Here is a 19,795-nt window from a genome sequence, read left to right as displayed (position 1 = left end):
AATTGTCATTTATAATTCAGTGCTGCCAATTTTATCAAAAGTTTAAGTAAGTCAGCCTAGTGACAACTGTCTAATTCATTTTAATTAATTTGAAACGAAATATAAAAATTGTGGTTAAAAATTGAGGATCTCAATTGTTACCAACATAGAAAAATTGTTTTTAATTTTGTGGAGAAATAAACAATATGATACAATTATGTAAATGATTTGAAACCATGGGTGAATAGATACTTTTTAAATTTTCGTTCCGAAACAGTGCTTGTAACAATAATTTGGATTTTTTATTACAAAATATGCTAAAATCGTACGAAATTTGCATGTAAGTTTCACATTTTTTTGAATTCTTGTCATGAGAAATTTTTTTAGTAATTAAGCAATGGTTGATAAGGCACGTGGTTTCATAATAAGTTGGCAACATTGTGCGTACTTCTTGGAATAAAAATTTGTTGGCCAAGTTGGCGTGAAAATTTTAATTTTTAATAATACATAATCAGTTTGAGATTCATTTTCTTTGTTATTAATTTGACTTTGGAATTTAATCTTCATTTCGTTTCAATTCTTATTTAGTCACGTAGTTTATTTATAGCATTTTCAATTACAATACATTTTTTATTCTTAATTGCAAAACACGAGATTATCGTTTTAATCTTTTGTTATTTTTTTTTTATCTGATGTACAATAAATTCATGCTTCTGAGATCGTGTTGTTGTTTTAGGTGCCTACGTGACGTACATGAAAAGCGACGACGCTTTACGGGCCATCGAGAGTGTCAACAACATAACAATTGACGGTCGTCTTGTAAAATCCAGTTTAGGAACAACGAAATACTGCAGTCATTTTATGAAAAATCAACCATGTCCAAAACCGGACTGTATGTACCTCCATGATTTCGGTGAGTTGTGTTTGTCACAGTTCACTTGAATAGTACTCTTCTTTTTTTTCGATTTAAAGGAGATCCTGAAGCTAGTTTTACGAAAGAACAGATGCACGCAGGAAAACATCAAGAATACGAAAAGAAACTACACGAAGCGCTATTACAACGGACTAATAATAATAATACGAACAGTAATCAGAACGTGACAAGTACGACCACGACAACAGAGGCAAAACCGACGACAAAAAGCAAAGAAACGGTAGCTGTGGCGGCGGCGGCAGCAAATGGGACAAATAAAGAGAATTGGCCACAATTGAATGCGGAAAAAGACGGTAAAGAGAAAAAACCGGAAAAGACCGAAAGTAAAGAGAAAGTTTCCAAAGGTAAAAGTAAAGAAAAGTCGAAAGAGAAGAAGGAGAAAAAGCCTGAAGTGAAATTACCGAAAGAGGAGATAAAGAAAGACACTGGGGAGAAATTATCGATATTGGACGATAATTCGAGTTTTTTTTCGAACAATTCGTTCCATAAAATTGTCCCTGAAAGTCGTGACGATGATAGTCCTAGTGAGACATCGCCCTCTCTTTTAACCGATTCTCTCCCCGACATAAATACAACCGAAGATTGGGCCGCAGCATTCGGTTTTAATAAAACATCTGAAACGATTTGTTCCGAATCGAGTCAATCACCAATCGATTCGTTCTTCCGCACCGATGATTTTCGTAATTTAATTGAAGCGTCGATTACAACAGCCAAAAATAACGGTTATAGTAAACCACCACCACCGCCACAGCCCCCATCAACCACGTCGGAGAACTATTTCGGGAAAGAATCCGGTTTGGATCAACACATGTCTAAGTTTTTTATGGATTTTCATGCGAAAAACGGACAGAAAGATAGTAACGGTTTTACGATGAATCATAATATGAATGGATTTCAAGTCAATAATTATTTTATCAATCAGGATCGGTTGGTGGTGTTGCAGCAGCAGAAGAAGATCGAAGAACATTTGGTGAATCTCTCATTGAAACAGAATCAAAGTTATGGTGGTTATATGAATGGAGATGTAGCACAGAATGGATATGGAGGGGGGTATCCAGGACAGATATATCAACAACAACAACAACAACATCATCAAAAGAGTCGGACACATTCGGAGGACGATCTGGGTTTTGATCCGTTTCAGGAGACACAAAAGGCATTAGCCGAGCTGATAGCAAATGAACAGAGTTATAAGGCACATAATAATGGTAATTTTGGATTTTATGGGTTGGTAGTGAAAAAAACTAAAATGTTTTTGTTGTAGTTCGAGGAGGGGTAAATGGTGTTGTCCACAGTCAAAGTAAAAGTCACTTACCCCCACCTCCACCCGGTTTTGTTCAACCAACAACACACATGAATTCATTCGGTGGGTATTTCCCCTAATTTTACGTTAATTAATTGTCGTAATTACAGGTAGTAAAATTTTACCATTTTTAAATATGTCAAATCAACAAATTAGTTCATCAACACAACAAAACTGGCCTAGTTATAATTCGCAAGTGCAGCCACCTCCACAACAGCAGAAAAGTGAGTTTTGTTTGTGGTTCTTCCTCGATTTGGGTATTACTAAAAAATGATGGAATTTTTTGCAGATGTAAACAGCTGTAACGATTGGAAAGATTTCGATTCGGCAATAGTAACGACCAGTCGTCACTATCCTATAATGGGACCGATAAATAATCCTTTCAGATCGTTACAACAACAGTTAGGTACACAACAAATACCGAATGGATCGTTAAGATCCCACGAATTTACGAATAACGCATTTTCAAATTTCACACAACAGTTACAACAACAGCCAAATTATACAAATTATTCATCACATTTAAATACAACAACACAACAACAAAATCTAAGTTGGTTTACTAGCGAATTAAATACACAAATATCAAGTCCACCCGGATTTCGAACTGCGACTCAAACGTCTAAACAACAAGAATGTTAGATTCGTTGAATTTAAAAAAAAAAAAAACAAAACAAACACAAGTCAAAACGCAACGTCGATGGTGTGTGGATCCGTTAAATATATAATTTTTATTTGGATTTCATTTTTATTTTCTCATTATGTAACACAGTGTGACGAGAGTTTCCACAATTGTGCAATAATACAAAATGGAAAAAGCTGGCTAAATAGGATTTACTTTCTTTGTGGTTATTATTTATCAGGATCCATGCAATTAAGTTATTCTAATTATCAAGAAAAAATCGAAAGGAGTACTACTAAAATGTGCTTTATTTTATTATAAAATTCTGTGGGTGCTTGGCCAACAATCTTCAAATGATTAAAAACTAATATTATCCTTATATTCATTTGATTATATGAAATAAAACAGCTAAATATATAATACAATATCAGTGAAGTTTTTAATCGGCCTCAACTTCCTTGTTCCTTGTTGTTTTTTAAGTGCCTACGGTGGATACAATTTTGCATTAACTGAAAATTACAATTGTCTAGGGATTTTTTCTTTACGAGGTTGGCAAAGTCGATTTTTCGAATAATTTTTATTGTTATCTATTTCTTATTTTATTTATTTATAGAAATAGATTTCGCGATTACAAATTGTGCGATTTTGCAGGTGTTTTTTCTGAAATTTGTTAGAACAACGAAGAAATGTTTAGGCTAGGGAATTTTACCTCCACAACATCGGTTGTTTTATATCAAGGCCTATTTTTACCCCTCATCGTTTTTTGCGAAATTTTAGGTTTATTTTTTTCACAGTAAAGAAATTTTGTATTTTTTGACTAAAAAAAAACATGTAGGGACATTTCATCGCTCCTAATTCAGTTGGACACAATAAGATGGCGGAGTTTGAATTGTTCAAAAAGTCAGATTTTTTTTTTAATTAGTATTTATTTTTGGGACGCAACGGTGGAATTATATTGAAAGGTAAGTTCTAGGATTAGTAATTTACAATATTGTGTGATTTTTTTTCCTTCCAAGGGTGCATTAGTCGTTTTTTCGAATAATTGTTACAATACAAACCTATTTTTGATTTTATTAATTTATGAACATAGAGTTTGCGATTAAAAATGTAGTTTTTCAGGTATTGTTTATGAAATTTATTAGTATGGCAGAAAAAGTGTCGGGATTTTTACAACATCGGTTGGTTTATACGAAAGCGGAATTTATTTTTACCCATTAATTGTTTTGTTGCGAAATTGTGAGCTTTTTTTCAAAGTAGTGTGATGACAGAAAAAAATAATATAGGGACATTTTGCTCTGCTAATTCTGTTGGCAACACCAAGATGGTGGAATTTGAATTGTGCAAAATCAGAAAAAATTTTGCTTTTTCAAGTTAATGTATGTTTTTGTCACAAAATAGTGGGATTATGTTGAGGTAAGTTCTAGGATTAGTAGTTTACAATATTGTGTGACATTTTTTCGTCATTTTTGTAATATCGAATTTAATATAATTAAAGAACAGTGGGTTATTTTGGGATAATTTGTAAATCAAAGTAAAAACCACCATACTATACAATATATTATTAGAAATGAAACCGTACAAACTATCGCATAAAATAATAATCTGAGATTCACTCTAGAGACAGTCAAAAAAATTGCCCAGCTTTGGTATTAGTTCCAGAAAATGCCAATGTATTAAAATAAGTCTTATTTTGTACCTTACAATTAGTGAATTGTGATGCTTGTGTGTAAAAAAGTGCACGAAAGCCTACGTGAACAAGGGCAAATTATGGAAATGGTAACCCCTTTTCCCTTTAGCAGCTAAATAAATATAAACGACGTGATACGCCCCCGGCACGAAACAAATAAACCCCGCCAATAAAAACACAGAACCTTGTAGTCCTGAATTGGGCTCGGCCAACGAAATCGTCCCGGTGGTCAAGAGCCCCACACCAATAATCAACAACGTGACCGCCGCCAACACCATCCGCCAATTCTCCCTGACTTTGGGGTGCCGAAAACACGACCTGTCGATGTAGTCCTGACTCGAGGTGTCATAGCATTCTTGAATGAGCGAGTCGCTATCTCGAGACGTGTCATTTGCCAGCTTATAGCCCCTAAAAGTGTCCATTAGAGCGAAAAATGCATTATGGGGGCACTCACCGTCCGTTATCTACCCGGACGTCCACTTGGGGCGAACCGGCGGTGGGCGTCGTCGCACCATACACTTTGATCGCCTCGTCCGTCTCCTCTTCGAAGGCGTCGTCGATGGAGAAGCGTTTAGGTTGGCGCTGATTTGACAGCGAGAATTGCGTTGACATTTTGAGGTTAGTTGAAATGGGGGTTGAACGATTGACGCATTGTGGGGTTTCGAGGCGAGGCGAACGTTCAACGGACGGATTTAAGAATTGAGAGGCCGAATTTGGACACAGACGACCACAGAATTTTAATCGCTTTTAATTTGCTTTGTTTTGATGGATGGATCAAGATGGCGCCAGGTTGACAAAAAAACTGGTTTTGAGGGGCCTTGAAAGTTTGCCCCCGTGATAAGTAATGTGGTTATTGGTTAAACAAATAATGCGTCGCGTGTGTTTGTTTTAATTTGTTGAAAATTTTATTATTTAGGGGCATTTTTGTTAAGTGCAGTTAGGTTGGTCACATTGACATAGAAATAACATGGGTGGCGTTGTAAAATTTAATTTAAGTAATTATTACCATGTTATTAGTTATAAAAATAAATAAAGTTTTGTTGTTTTTGTTTATTATTTGCTGAAAATTTTATTGTTTGGGAAGTCAACTGACTTCTTGACTAGAGACATTTTTTGTTAAGTGCAGTTAGGTTGGTCAAATTGATATAAAAAAATTAATACGGTGCGATAAAAAAAAATAAATTAGAGTAGGCGGTGATTAAAGTCCTTCAGATGGCAATCCTGATTTTTGACATCAAATGTCACCGGAAACTTTGACAAGTTTGCGTTTTATTCTTTTTGAGTGAAATAATGTTCACTTTAGAGTAGAAATTTTTTATTGCTGTACAAGAAGAAAACGGTGGATGGTTATTTTCACTTTCAGTGTGTGTGGAAAATTTCCAGTCCAGATTCCTAGCCAATGTGTTGCCAACTGTAGAATTTAAACAACGCCTACTCTACTTTATTTTTTATTTGATCGTACGGTACTTATCACTTTACTACAATTATAAAGATTTTTCATTGCAAAATTCTTATTGTGAATTGATGAATAATATTTGATAGTGAAGGATTTTTATTACAAACGTGGTAAAAAGCTCAACCTAGTTTAAATTTCCCGCCAGTGTAACACAGTCTGACCAACCTAGTTACGAAAAATTTGAATACAAACGTAGAAAGATAATAAAAAAGTGGAAATATTGAATTTGGTGGCGTTTGAAGGTGTAAAAGTCAAGCTAAATTGGTTTTTTTTCGCCCATTTAATCAATTTTTCCAAAGTCGTTGAATCTAAGGGATTGTTTGTGAGCGATAACAAATTCAAATGCGCCTCTTTTTTGAAGAAATCATCAGAAATTGTCACAATTTTGTTATTATCCAAATCAAAAGTTGAAACTGCAAAATTGTCGAAAAGACCAGGTGGCAAAGTGTTTATTTCATTACTGGTGAATGTAAAATGCGCATTTAACCCGGCCATCCCACCAAACACTTCCTTATCAATAATTTCAATTTGATTATATGATAAATCAACCTGTGAATTATTTGTTTGAATAAATTCAAATAAATTTTTACAAAGTTGACGAATTTGATTTTTCTCTAAATTCAATTGATTTAAGGCGGGTAATTGCGTAAAACTTTTGGGGTTCAATTCAATTAAAGCGTTACCTCTTAAGTCGAGTTCTTTGAGTAGAGATAAGTCGACAAAAGCATCATTTTCGATTGTTTGCAGCTTGTTGTTATTAGTCAAAATCATGTGTGAAACTTGCAGATTTTCGAATGTGTGTTTTCGTACTATTGTTATTTGCGTCATCGTTATTCCAATCCATTGAAAATCTGAATTTTTAAGAAATTCAGTTTCGATCTCTTCGACCTTTGGGGCGTGAATATTGAGTAATTCAACTCTGTACGAAAAATTGAACATTTTAGTTGTTAATGTTTTGTGATTGTGTAAATTCAAGGCGAGAGATTTGGTGTCTTCTTGGACGTCAATGATCTGATTTATGTTTGTAACAATTTGGTTTTCGAACATTTTTTCACAATTTGTTTGGGACAAAAATATCAGAAAGATACAAAACAGGTCAAGCTGGGACGAAAACATTTTCTATTCTAATGGATTTATACACTTTATATTTTAATGGATTTTCCTAATAACTCTTTCGCAATTTATTTTTCAAATTTCAACGAAATTAAGCAACGACCCAACACAAAAAATCTTCTTTTTCGTCTCTCTGACCCTTAGTAGCATCATGGCTCGGAATCTTCCGGCCCAAAATGGGGCACTATTAGTTATGTCAATTGCGTAATTGTTAATTGTGTAATTTCCGGGCGGAATGTCGCACTTTTCGACATTTTTCAGTCCTAGAGCTTTTCCGAAATCAACGGCCATTTTGACTAATTCGTCGAAACCACTGTCCATGACATTTCTGCATGGGTCTTTCTGGTAGGGAAAAATCGGCATATTGATCCAGTTACCATCAGACCATCGTTCTAAGATCACTGTACCTTCTGTGTTTTGGTCGATGGGTCTAGCTAAAGAAAAGTCGGCTGTGATGGCACGATGGGTGCGATTAAGACGGTCGATTCGGTATTTTCGCATTGGGATTTCAAGTTGGTTGTTGTCGGGGCATAAATAGCCGTTTTCCACATCTACCATGTATTTGTGTTTCATCTAGAAAATGGGGTTGGTTTGTATGAGGGGTGGTTTGGTGACTTACGAATGAGCCGAGTGTATGGTGGCATAGTGAGTGGAGGAAGAAAAATACGTGTAAAGGGTGTTGAAACATGTTTGTATTAAAATGATGTTATTCGGATGGTTTTTAACTTGAATTAAATTATGGGTTTTCAATTGAATGCGATGGTTATCGGTGGGATGTTTTGATATTATTCGAGGAAACGATGTTTTAATTTATATTTATTTGTATGTATTTTTTTTTAACAATACCCTACGTCACGCAGAAGAAGGGACTAGACTTCCATTTGGCGTTGCTTCTGATGCCTCAGAAGTTTTCCAACAAATCTATTTTTGGATATTTTGGTATTCAATTCAGCTTAAGAAAAGCAAGACAGTTACAACAAAAAAGAGCTTCAGTCATTTAACTGGAGAGGAATGCACAAAGATATCATCAATTAACTCGAAACAAGAAGTTTTATCGTATCCGTGGCAAATTATTGTACTTATGTTTTATTACTTAATAAAACATTTAAAAGACACGTTTGATGTAGGTACATGGAATTCCAGAAATACTATAATCGGAGAATGGGACTCTAGATTTAAACATGAGACTTCCAGCCCGTATTTTCCCCGAGTAAACGGACCTGCTGAGAAAAACATCACCGGGATTCCGGGAAAATGTTTTTTTTTCAGTTTTGATACGTTGTAAGAAATTACAATAAATATAAGTTTCCCGGAATAGTTTTATTTTTTCCCTTAAATAAATTGTAAATTAAATCATCTTAAAATTAAAACGAAAAAATCTAATTTCCAAACACAATTATACAGTAATCTATAAAAATCTTAATTTTTAGCTTTTAAATTTTTCCCCAAAATACCTCTTTGCATTTCTGTAAACCTGCTACTTTTTTCAGTTTTTAGCAAAAATTTTGCAATTTTTATCGTAAATTTCAAATTTTATTTAGAAAGTATCAGGAGTACCAGGATCACAGAACCGCAAAGAGGTATTTTGGCGGGAAAATTAATTTTAAATTTCCCGACAAAATTCCTCTTCGCATTTCTGTGATCCTGGTACTCCTGTTACTTATAAAATTTTGCAGTTTTTAGCTAAAATTTTGCAATTTTTTTTTATCTTTAAATTTCATATTTTATGGAAAAAGTATCAAGGGTAACAGGATTGTAGGAGTCCGAAGAGATATTTTGGCTGCAAATTTAATTGTAAACTTCCCGCCAAAATACCTCTTCGCATTTCTGTGATCCTGCTACTCATAAAATTTTGCGATTTTTAGTGAAACTTTTGCAATTTTTATTGTAAATTTCAAATTTTATTAGAAAGTAACAGGAGTACCACAGTCACAGAACCGCCAAGAGGTTGCATTTCTGCGATCCTGGTACTCCTGATACTTTTAAAATTTTGATATTTTAAGGAAAATTTCAGGAGTAAAGAGGTATACCATAAATTGAAAAATATCACAGATTATTGGACGAAAAAAAAAAAGAAATTTTAAGTATAAACAATTTTTATTAATTTGTTACACAAAATTCATTCCAAGTACAAATAAAATACATAGTTAAAAAATTAATAATATTAAATAAAAACATTTAGCGCAATATAAATTTAAGCACATTTTCAACAAGTTCAAGCCATGGGATATTGCCTCAAGAATTTGTACTTTTAAATAATAACAGACATGGCTATACTTAACATAAAATTTGGCACTATTGCACTTGTGTATAAATATTATTCCTATTATTATATAATAGTATGTATATATTTTTATAATAAAGCATAGAAAAATAACTATTATAGATACATTCCACTAAGGCAAGTTTTCCTATCACTAGATAGACACAAAATAGAGATTGATTGTGTTCTATTGTGTTTGTGAGAATTAATAACCAATCATAATTTTACAGTTTCGTAACATCTTCGTTAGTTAGACTTATTAAAAATAAAATGAACACAATATCGTTGAAATCAAACAACCAATTTACATTTTTTTCTTTCGTAAATTGTCTAAGCATAGGCGTACCATGGTTGTCTTCGTACCCATCTCAATTTACCATGGGTCTGGGCGTGAATCTTGACGCTGGCACTCTCTGCTGCTCGGACTGTCTCTTTTACGCTTTGCATGAGATTCTGGGCGTTACCCTCCAACATTTCCGTTGCTTCGCGATCTTCCTCCGAACCTAAAACCAATATCAACCTTAATTAACATAAAAAATAAGATGAAAAACGGGTTAATGAATAGATATTTACCCTTTTTTGGTTTCCCTTTCTCTACGTTAGCAATTCAAAAGCATTTATTTACAAAGCCACATAAATAACTAATTTAAAAGAAAAAAAAAAAATCCTCACCTTGCGCTCCCAACATGGTGGCCTTCACCGTACTCAAAATCTTCAATTGCGTAGCAATAGTGGGAATCCTCTCACACACCTGTAGCAAATTCGTACGAATCCTCTTATCCGTACACTCCCTCGCCAATTGTTTAGCAATTCTCGTGACGTCATTACTAGCATCAGCTATAGCTTTAGCCGTTGCTATAAGTTCACGTTTACTACCCTTATCATCATTATGAACCAATTCAGAAAGATGGGCCATCAAAACAGCCATTCTCTTAGCTGCAGCAATCAATTCGTTGTCTTTAGCCGACCATTGACGCACCTCCCGATGTAGATTATGGGCGGCGACCATAATCGGTTGGGTGGAACTAGGGGCGTGTCTAAATACATCATCTTCATCATCGGTTTCCGGTGGTGGTGGTGGCGGACGCATTGGTGCTCCATCATGAGGCAATGGTGGTCTGGGCGGAGCCATATCTAAACAAACACCAATCAGATTTCTAGTTTACTTCATTTGTGTTCAAAAGACATGCCAGCCAAATTGACAATTTATTACCGTCTTCTAAAATATATTCCGGGATAAAACTGCAATATCCTGGATGCATGGAAAACAAACGGTTAGTTAAAATAAAGTCAAAGAAAAGCAATCGACTAGCATAAAGCCAACTACATTCATGCGCATGCGTGAAACCCCATTTTTTTTTTACCTGGTTCACGATCTACGCTAGGGATAAGTTCTTGACAGAGCAAGTCGGAATTATCCCCTGACGCAATCAAGAAAAAAAGAAATTAGATAAGAAAATAAATAGAAAAAATGCAAAATGCAAAAAGTGTCACTGCGGATACCTCTTGCCCATTTCGGTAATGGACTGACGCGTCCGTGTTGATGAGGGGTTGGACTGAGTGCCCCCGGATCACGACCGGGTGTCGGTGTGTTTCTTAGCGGTTCGCCAACTACAAATTTTAGCCTTAAGAAAAGCCGTTATTCTACAGCGGTTCAAATTATATACACCAAAAGAAAGAAAAAAAAAAAAGTGTGACAATGAAAATTAATTTTAAAACCAAAACCGATACCTTTATCAATAAATAGACTGTTGGGGGCGGGTTCTGTAATAATGAATGAATAGTTTAGTATGATACACGATCGTAAAATAGACAGGTCGGGAAACTCCATTCATAAATACGTTTGAAATTGAATTATTTATTTAATTATACCCGTGGCGCCTTCACGTGGTGATTTTATTAATTCACTGTTTGACAGCATTTTGGCAGCTAACCACAAATTTAAAAAGCGAATTTTTCTCTATTTCCAAAGTTTCTAAATATTTTTGCCGCTTGTGCACAGTTTTTCAGTGTTTTAAGATGGTTTTCTTTGATTTATACTTCTGTTTTCTTGGTTAATATCTTGTTTTCTTTCGTTCTGTTTAATTTGATTTTTTATCTAAATTAAATATAAAAAAAAAATTGGTTTTATGTTTGTCGTTCAATGTTTTTGGCAATCAAAAAGGTAAATATATTTGGTTTTTATATCTTGTTTACACAAAAACACTTCTGCAGATGGCCAGAATTTGTGCTGTTTTCCATTGCACGACTAAATGAAGTAGTAAACAATTGGTTTTTTATTGGGTGAAAGAAAAATTGGACCAGAGGGGCATGGATGAAACTCTAAATACTGTACTGCAAAGAAAAGACAGAAGCTGTCAATTACATTTTGAGAAAAAAGATACAAAATTAGAGAGAAAACATTAAAACATTCAACATTGAAGCATTCAATCGACTAGGGTTTTGAGTTTTGACATATTTGTATCAGTCTAAGAAGTAATATTGTGTCTTTAAAGTCCTATAGATAAATGAGTCCACAAGTGTATCAAGTTTTTAAAAAAATTATTTATTTCTTTACTCTGTTTACAAAGTGCCTGCTCACCACAAAAATAGACCCTGAAATTGTCTTTATTGTGACTGTGGTTTTCTTTATTATTCAAAAAAGCTTGCTGTACACGAAGTGGGTTCTGACCAAGTAAAAAACACCATTTTTATAAATCTTGGAAGATTGTCTTTACAAAATCCTTCTATTCTAAATTTTGCACCAACCTTGATCTCTACATTATTAGTTAAAATTGGATAAATAAAAAATAACTTATGTATAAAAGTTCCTTACTATAACATTATTTATTTGTTGTTTTATTTCTTCAATAACACTTCTTTTCTTTTCCACGTCTTTTTTTAGGTCTTGCATTATTATTATTATTATTATTATTTAATAAATGCTATGGATTGACTTGATAGCAAAAAAAAAGATGCAGATTTGTTTAAAATGTAAAGGATGTTTCCTATCATCAAGTGTAAGACCAAACCAAAAACCTCCTCGAGGACTAAATAAATGAAACGGCACTTGCCTGCCACTTTTATTAAACATATTGTACTTTATACAGGGACATTTTTTTATTTTTTGTTGTTTATTACATAGCCCTATGTATACAATTAAAAAAACCGGGTCAATTTCATAAGGAAGGCAACCAACATTTCAAGCTTTAGAGGGTACTAGATATTAAAATATTCAAAACTAAAATTTTGTGTCAAGTTTCTCAAGTGTCAGTCTTGAAACTTAAAGCGTAGCTTTAAAAAGTTAATACCATTTATGATACCCATGTACACCGAAGTGAATCGGGAGATATAGTCCCATCGCATAGCCCCCACGATCGCCAGACTTGACACCTAACGATTTTTTTCTTTGGGGGTATTTAAAAATAAAAATTTATACTAATGTCGTCAAATGCAAAATTTAGAAGAGCTGAAAGAACGTATTCGTAGAGAATGTAATAATATAGATCCTGAATTTATCAGGAATGCAGTGGCTGCGTTTTCAAAATCGCTTGAGTTATTGTTTGGAACTGCAAGGAAAGCATTTTGAATACTTCCTTTAATTATTAAATATTTTTTATGTTTTAATAGGTTTCAGTTTTTTTTTAATTAATGTTTAATTACATTTACTTTGTTTTTAAAAGTTTGTCTTTTATTTATCGATATTAGAGCCTTTGTAGTATTGGTTGCCTATGCCTAGAGTAAGGGCTAATCGTAATTGCCATAATAACATTGAAGTTGACCCGGTTTTTTTAAAAGTATACATAGGGCTATGTATACTAATAAAAAAATATCCCTGTATGTGGCGCTTATTAAGTTGTTTTTTGCACATTTTTTAACAATTTTGACAAGCCCACAGTAACCTAACAAATTATGACAAGCGCTAATTTAATATTTGACATTATTTACGCACGGAGACGTCATTTTTCGTTCATAAATACGCAGTAATTAACGTAGTATCCGATAGAGGCACCACGGGTATAGTTGCCCTCAAAACCTACTGAGATCCAGATTTTTTTAATTCACTTTTGAAACACGAGTTTCCAGACCTGTCTATTTTACGATCGTGGTATGATACAGTGGGCGGAGTTAATGGGCGGGGCTTACCAAGATTCAATGAGTTTATATCCGGAAGTGGGGGCAGTTCAGGGTTGATTTGCACAGCTTTGCGGACGTCACCCACAGCATTCAATAACTGCAATAAATTGTTTTGTTTTTCATAACCGACTAGTTTAATTTAATTACCGCTTTATTGGAGTCCCTCCATCTGGATACAGCGGCTCCATCTGCCGGATTAACCGCCACTGACTTGGCATCTTGCACCATCGGTGGTATTGACCCTTGAAGGGCATCTGATGCCCGATTAACATCATCGATAAAACTCGGATCTTCCGAATTGTCACTCTCTTGTTTCGCCACCAACAACACCCTATTGGCCAATCTCGCAATCGCCGATGTATTATCTACCATTTTCTGTGGCTGTCTATTTTTAATCGCCTCCTCACACAAAAACGTATGTTTCCTCATCTGCTCCTCTGATGCTTTAATAAAATCACCCGAATCGGTCGCTTCATCGCACAAATTCCTCATTTTCGTCACGGTATCAGCATATTGTTGTCTCAAATTCTCAAAATGCTCATCTGCTGCCTTACTTGTCGGATAATTCATTCGAATACTTCCCGCAGAGACAAGTTGCGGTGTTAAACTCTCCACTTGATTAGAGGCACTTTGTAAAGCTTCGGCGAGTTTCTTATTACCACTACTGCCGCCAGCTGCTACCATTCGAGCGGTTTTGACGGCACGGTTGGTAAATTGTTGTAGGTTGGCAGCCTTGTCGGCGAAATTCTGATCACGATTGGGCGTACCTTCGGGTGCTAGAACAGCATCAGTGAATTGTTTCAAAGGGGTGACAATGTCGATGAAATCTTCAACTACTCGATTTACTACTGCTTGATTGATGCGTTCTTTTAATTCGTGGAGTTTTTGGGAGAGTTTACGAGCGATTTCTTGCGCTTCGGGGGTGTTGCCTTTGCCTTGGGCGCACAAGTTGGCGAGTTGGTTGGAAAGAGCGTCGACTTCGTCGCACAGTTGCAAGATTTCCGCTTTTTGCACCCCAGGGAGGCCATCAGCGACCTGAAAATATCAATAATATATAATATAAATGGAGTCTCGTTTCTACATCATAACATTTGTACTATTTTAGTAACTCTTAAATGTTGCCAACTTAATTTCAAACCTATAGTCTACTCTGAACGAGAATGAATTAAAAAGAAACAAAAAAGACTAGCCTCTCCAAAACCAAAAAAAATCATATAGAACTTTACGAAAAATAGTAGATTACATCTCCATGTGGGAGGTGCTTCACAAATTCAATTAAAATTATACTTGATAGAACATGTGCACATGTTTCATAGCACTTAGGTAGTAACACCTTTTAACACTTACTTTGATTGTTAGTTTTTGAATTTATCTTAGAAAAATAAAAAATTTGGGGTGACGATAAAAAAGCTTTTTTGCTTTTTTATGCTCTTATACTCTTTCTCTTTCTTATGGTTAGCTCTCTTATTTGCTCTCATGTGCGTTTTCTTTCTCTCTTCTTTTACATAAGAACATGTGCACATCCATAACTTTTCAAAAATTTATTACGTCCATTTCTACAACGTTTTAACACTTTTCTGGGTGTTTTGAAGCAATTTTAAAATTTTTAATTTTTTTCGATTCTGGCAAAATTTTGATTGATTTTCGATACTTGCAATTTTATCTTTTTTTCTTGTTCTGGGCACTTAACAACAAATGACCAATTTCGTGTATCCGTTTCAATATGAAAAGTCCGACTTTTTTCAACTTTTTTTGAAATTCCATCTAAGAACGTTTTATTTCTTTTTTATTTAAAAACTAGTTTGATTATTCCTATGTGACAGTGAATAAGAATAAATATCAATGATTTTTTTTCAGTTTAAAAAGACCAGTTTTGGGGGTAAGAATAAAATAATTGTCCTAATTTCCGTTTCTCCAAATTTAGAAACTAACGAGAATAATTCATCTAATTTTAAAGAAGTTTGTTGAATAAATGCAAAAATCCCAAAAAAAGTAAAAAAAAAGTTTTATTCAATTTGGGTTGTTTATAACGTAAAAAAATCGCAAAATCAGGCTATAAATGTGCTTATTTGGTTTCATAAGAATATTGTTTTTACAAAAATATTGCTTACTTTCCAGCAAAAATGTCAATTCTTCTAAGATATTTAAATAAAATGATTGAGAAAGTAGCAAAATCGAGCTGTAAATGTGGCATTTCGGTTTGTTTCGTTGTTTTTGCTTTATATTTCAATATTGTGGCGTTTTCATTTTAATTTTTATAGATTTTACAATTTTTTTTCTTGGAAAGCAATATTGCCGAAATGAAGCACGTTCATAGGTTCTTCAGTTTCCAATTTGTGAAGATTTTGCTTTGTTCAGCTTTTTTCTCAATCTGAGTAAGACCAAATGCCTTTATTTAATTGTTTTCGAACTCATATTTTTTATTTTTGTAAAATATTATATTAAAACTAAAAATGCAACATATTTTTCAAAGCTGGAAAATTGCTAAACAATAAAAAGTTACTACTAAAAAAAAAACATTACTACTTTTTTAAATCAAATTTAATTATTGATAAAACGTAAACGAAATTTAAAACCAAACCTATTATCGTATCAACAAGAAATTACTACCTAGGATTTAGGGATATTCGTGCCATAAATCGGTTAGGTTTGTTTTTGGAGACAAATAAAAGATATCGTAATTAGTGAAAAAAATTTAGGATGTCACCTATCAGCTTGAATGCATAATTTAATAGTTTACAGCAGGTTGACAGAAAACGTTAACCGTCAACAACAAGGGGTAACCAACCGTAGACATTGCAAATTACTTCTGAAAATTCTAGTTACAAACAACATGAAAAACGTAATTTTCCTAAAAATTCAAATCCTAGGTGATAATTTCTTGTTGACAAATCTGTACTTTAATCATTGAATTTTTTACTTAATAATTTTCTTAAGACATAAAAAAAAACAAATTTAAGAAAATTTATTAACTAAAAAAAATTAAACGCCTAATTACGTTCCTGAATAGCACTAAACAACATTTTATAAGACATTATCCGTAATTTAAATTTTTCTCAAAAGACTGTTATGCAGAAAACCCCCAAGTTTCGAATTTTATAAAACAGTTTTAGAAAAAAAAAGATACAATCATTTTTATAAAAAAATGGTTTAATAGTTATTTAATAAACTAATTCATTCATGAAAGCGATTAATAATCGATACTGTTTAAAGCATGAACGAACGACAGCGAGTAAATGAATGCCTTTAATAGTACATTTTTTTCTTTAACCTGCCGACAAAATTTTAAATTAATGCCAAATCAAAACCAATTTAGTTTTCTTTTTTCATGACACTATTTTTGAGTTCAATTCAATGACAGCTGTCAATACGATTTATTGTGAGTTAAATGTAAGAAAAACGGTGGAAATTCGTTAATTAATAAATTACATTGACATTAACAAACGGACAACAAAAAAAATTACTGCATAATCTAGATCAATCCTTTTTTGTATTATGTTAATTTATTAAAAACAGTAGATATTAGAAACGTATGTGCACGAAAAATCTGTTTTCAATTTGTCAATATAATGTTTTGATTGTTTCACGTTGTTTGCTCACTTAAAATCTATAAATTCGCACATAAATCTAAAAATAGTCACTGGCAAAATGATTAACTGACTAACAAGTGATATAATTATACATCTAGTTGACGTTTGTTTATAAATGTAAAACACATGAATAGACATTTTATGTTTACTAAAACTGTTTTGATAAATTAGGCACGAGAGATATTTTCGTAAACAAAACAAATATGGAAGAAAAATGTACTCTAATTGACTATTCATTGATTTCCTTGCCTTATTCTCACAGTACAAATTTAAATGTGACATTATTTGCAATGAAATTTACATAACAGGAACATTAACCAAATTTTATCGTTCGGAAACTCCCTTTCAAATGAGTCATAGCGCGCCAAAACTAAATTTATCCAATTTCCAAAAATAATCGCTCATTTTCGCTCACCTTCCTTCCTTCCTCGACAATCAACGCAATAGCCCTCTTCCCTAGGCCCTTATCGTCATGTCCTGGATTCGACAACCATTTCCTCGCCTGCTCCAACCTCCCTTGAACCGTATGTGCCGTCTGTTGCAACCCTGCCTTATCCACAGCCACGACAGCGTTCAACACAGCTTGTTGCAAATTCCCCAACTTCTCTTTAATACCACGCGCCAAAGACTCGGCTTGTGGAGTGGCCCCTTTCCCGTCCTGTCTCAACTCACAAAGGGCATCAGTCATGGTGTTCAACTCCGAACACAATTTGTTAATATTGCGGGCGTCTTGAGGAAGACATCGCTCGGCTACTTTTTGGGCCGCTTCAATAATCTGTCGGAGACTTTTCTCCCCAATACCCCCACGTACGGCATTGGGGTCCAAAAGCCAGTCATTGGCAGTGTTTATCTTATTCTGAATTGCGTTCTGCAACTTTTTTAAAACTGTTAAATTGTCTAAATCGGACTGTTCCTCGTCATAACTCGTTAGTTGCAAAACTCGGATAATTTCGTTGATTTCATCGGTCATTCTCTGGGCTAAATAATTGCGGTTTTCGATGGCTTCTTCGACGCGTTTGCCCCCTTGTGACACAATCTGAATGTAGATTTTCATGGAGCAGATGAGAATTGGGGCTAGAGTTTTGACTTGGTCCAGACATCGGACTAGAATCTCCGAGTGGACTTGATGGGTCAATTCTTTCTCTCTAGCGCTCACTTCGCGACTGACTTTACTGAGACAGGGGCTCAAGTCGCGCAAAAACTGCACCAATTCGTCCAAAGTTTCGATAACTTCGGCTACGGCGAGGTAGTCAAGCACCCGGTGGCACTCCCTTATGATTTTCCTCACTTCTGACTCGTCGAAGCATAGGAGAAGGGCCGAAGTGGCTTGTAGAATGCCCCCACTGCCCTCGATTAGCCGTTTTCGGGCCGGGGACGAGTAAGGGTCGGATTTAAGCATACTGCTTGCCTCTTCCAGGAGTTTCGAGGAGCGTTCGACGCGGACCAGCGCCGCGGGCATGTCCTGGCGCAAAATGGGGTCATCGGAGCTGTTGATTGTCTCACGTCCGACTTTGACCAGATTCGAGACCGCGTTTGAGACACTCCGCACGGGTTGCTCCAAATCGGGCATAGGGATCCCATCTTCGGCTTCTTCGTGCAAAATGACAAGTTTCGAAACCTAGGAAAAAAAAATTCAAATGTCAAACAGGTGGGCGTACCCCCAACAATGGGCGACATAACCTTATTTGGTCCGATCAAATTTTAACCTAAACAACTGTCACTAAAACCTACACCGCAGTGATTCTACAACACTTTCACCACGAAATTCAACCAGAAATGGGATTTCCCATTTCGAAAAAATCACAATTGACATTTGACATTTTTGGACGCGATTCGATTGTTTCCCAGGCAACACCCACTGCGATTCCTGGAGAGGAAATGCCTCACCGGAAGTGAAAATATCACGAATTGTGTCGCCCACAACTGGGGTTCAAATAATTGTATAAATTTTATTTTTACCTGTTGTGCAACGGGCTCCAAAATAGATTCGATTGTTTTTGTGTGGAAAACCGGCATTTTTGATGTTTTTCCTTAAACTAATTAATAACAAACACTGTCACGTAACTAAACAAGCGAAACCTTCTAAGGAACGACCGTAAACCAAACGATAAACACAAGAAATTAATAGCGAATTTATAAATACACTTTTGACTCACCTTGATGCGCCATCTGGTGGCCACTCCAAACTAGCGCTAATTTCAAATTTCATCTCCTAAAATTGGCACACATTCAGCAAAACTTGGAAATTCAGCCAAACTGGAGGCACTCTAGTAACCCAGTTTGTTAAAATTGTAAATAAAATATAACTTACCTTCATGCGTAGCCTTGATAATGAAATTACAAATGACAACAAAATTGTTATTTTATACCAATTCCATTTTTATACAAGCTCCCAGCTAAGAATCACCTCAAATATCTGTATTTTACAGTAACAATGTTTATAATTGCGACAAAATTCCAATTATTAAAAAAAATCTTACATAGAGTGAGGTAAAAATGAGAAGTACACACATCTGGACGCCTTTTTTATTTAAAAAAGAGGGGAGTTTAGAAATCAGTGGCGTGTAGAATGTAGATTCGCTTCCTTATCACAGGGCTAAAATAACGGACACCATTTAACTGTACGCCACCACAGGTGTGTACATATAGTTTTTGCCCGACTCTACCTTACGCAAATTACGTCACAAATGTGGCGCGAAATTCAAACCCAATCACCTGTCCTCCGAACATCC

General features: G+C 34.7%; 4 protein-coding genes and 1 long non-coding RNA gene across 14 annotated transcripts in view; 2 read left to right on the top strand and 3 right to left on the bottom strand.

Annotated features, from left to right (window-relative positions):
* Positions 1–3,268, top strand: part of LOC123008718 — a 5,468-nt gene extending 2,200 nt beyond the window's left edge. For both annotated transcript variants that reach the window (XM_044404708.1, XM_044404706.1), the window contains exons 4-8: positions 716–892; positions 952–2,121; positions 2,178–2,279; positions 2,327–2,440; positions 2,506–3,268. In XM_044404708.1, coding sequence (XP_044260643.1) covers positions 716–892; positions 952–2,121; positions 2,178–2,279; positions 2,327–2,440; positions 2,506–2,858 — 1,916 coding nt within the window. In that variant the 3' untranslated portion in view covers positions 2,859–3,268. The remainder of the gene's footprint in view (positions 1–715; positions 893–951; positions 2,122–2,177; positions 2,280–2,326; positions 2,441–2,505) is intronic.
* A 125-nt stretch (positions 3,269–3,393) lies between these two features.
* On the top strand, positions 3,394–8,361 carry LOC123008724. The gene is made up of 3 exons (XR_006412980.1): positions 3,394–3,800; positions 7,955–8,169; positions 8,222–8,361. It is a non-coding gene; the product is annotated as an uncharacterized LOC123008724 (long non-coding RNA).
* LOC123008721 (transmembrane protein 134) lies at positions 4,378–5,361 on the bottom strand. Its single transcript, XM_044404711.1, has 2 exons — positions 4,980–5,361; positions 4,378–4,933 (listed from the first exon to the last, which is right to left on the bottom strand). Exons 1-2 carry the CDS (start codon positions 5,135–5,137, stop codon positions 4,585–4,587), a joined length of 507 nt encoding a protein of 168 aa, XP_044260646.1. The 5' UTR covers positions 5,138–5,361; the 3' UTR covers positions 4,378–4,584.
* Positions 7,170–7,782, bottom strand: LOC123008720. Its single transcript, XM_044404710.1, has 2 exons — positions 7,714–7,782; positions 7,170–7,667 (listed from the first exon to the last, which is right to left on the bottom strand). Exons 1-2 carry the CDS (start codon positions 7,780–7,782, stop codon positions 7,170–7,172), a joined length of 567 nt encoding a protein of 188 aa, XP_044260645.1.
* An 817-nt stretch (positions 8,362–9,178) lies between the features above and the next one.
* Positions 9,179–19,235, bottom strand: LOC123008637 (vinculin). Of its 9 annotated transcripts, XM_044404563.1 has the most exons (10): positions 19,023–19,235; positions 17,479–18,681; positions 13,621–14,508; positions 13,483–13,570; positions 11,089–11,121; positions 10,861–10,968; positions 10,722–10,778; positions 10,571–10,609; positions 10,030–10,491; positions 9,179–9,860 (listed from the first exon to the last, which is right to left on the bottom strand). In XM_044404563.1, exons 1-10 carry the CDS (start codon positions 19,077–19,079, stop codon positions 9,688–9,690), a joined length of 3,108 nt encoding a protein of 1,035 aa, XP_044260498.1. In that variant the 5' UTR covers positions 19,080–19,235; the 3' UTR covers positions 9,179–9,687. The 9 variants fall into 9 exon arrangements, with proteins under 9 accessions (XP_044260498.1, XP_044260490.1, XP_044260494.1 ...); XM_044404555.1 differs by lacking the exon at positions 10,571–10,609; XM_044404559.1 differs by lacking the exons at positions 10,571–10,609; positions 19,023–19,235 and adding an exon at positions 18,744–18,915.
* Positions 19,236–19,795: the final 560 nt, after the last annotated feature.

This window comes from Tribolium madens, unplaced genomic scaffold (genome assembly GCF_015345945.1).
Source record: "Tribolium madens isolate multiple individuals breed KSU strain unplaced genomic scaffold, Tmad_KSU_1.1 Scaffold_71;HRSCAF=194;Tcas5.2_LG6, whole genome shotgun sequence".
NCBI lineage: Eukaryota > Metazoa > Arthropoda > Insecta > Coleoptera > Tenebrionidae > Tribolium > Tribolium madens.
Note: the sequence above shows the minus strand (reverse complement) of the source record. Positions and strands in the feature narration are given on the sequence as shown.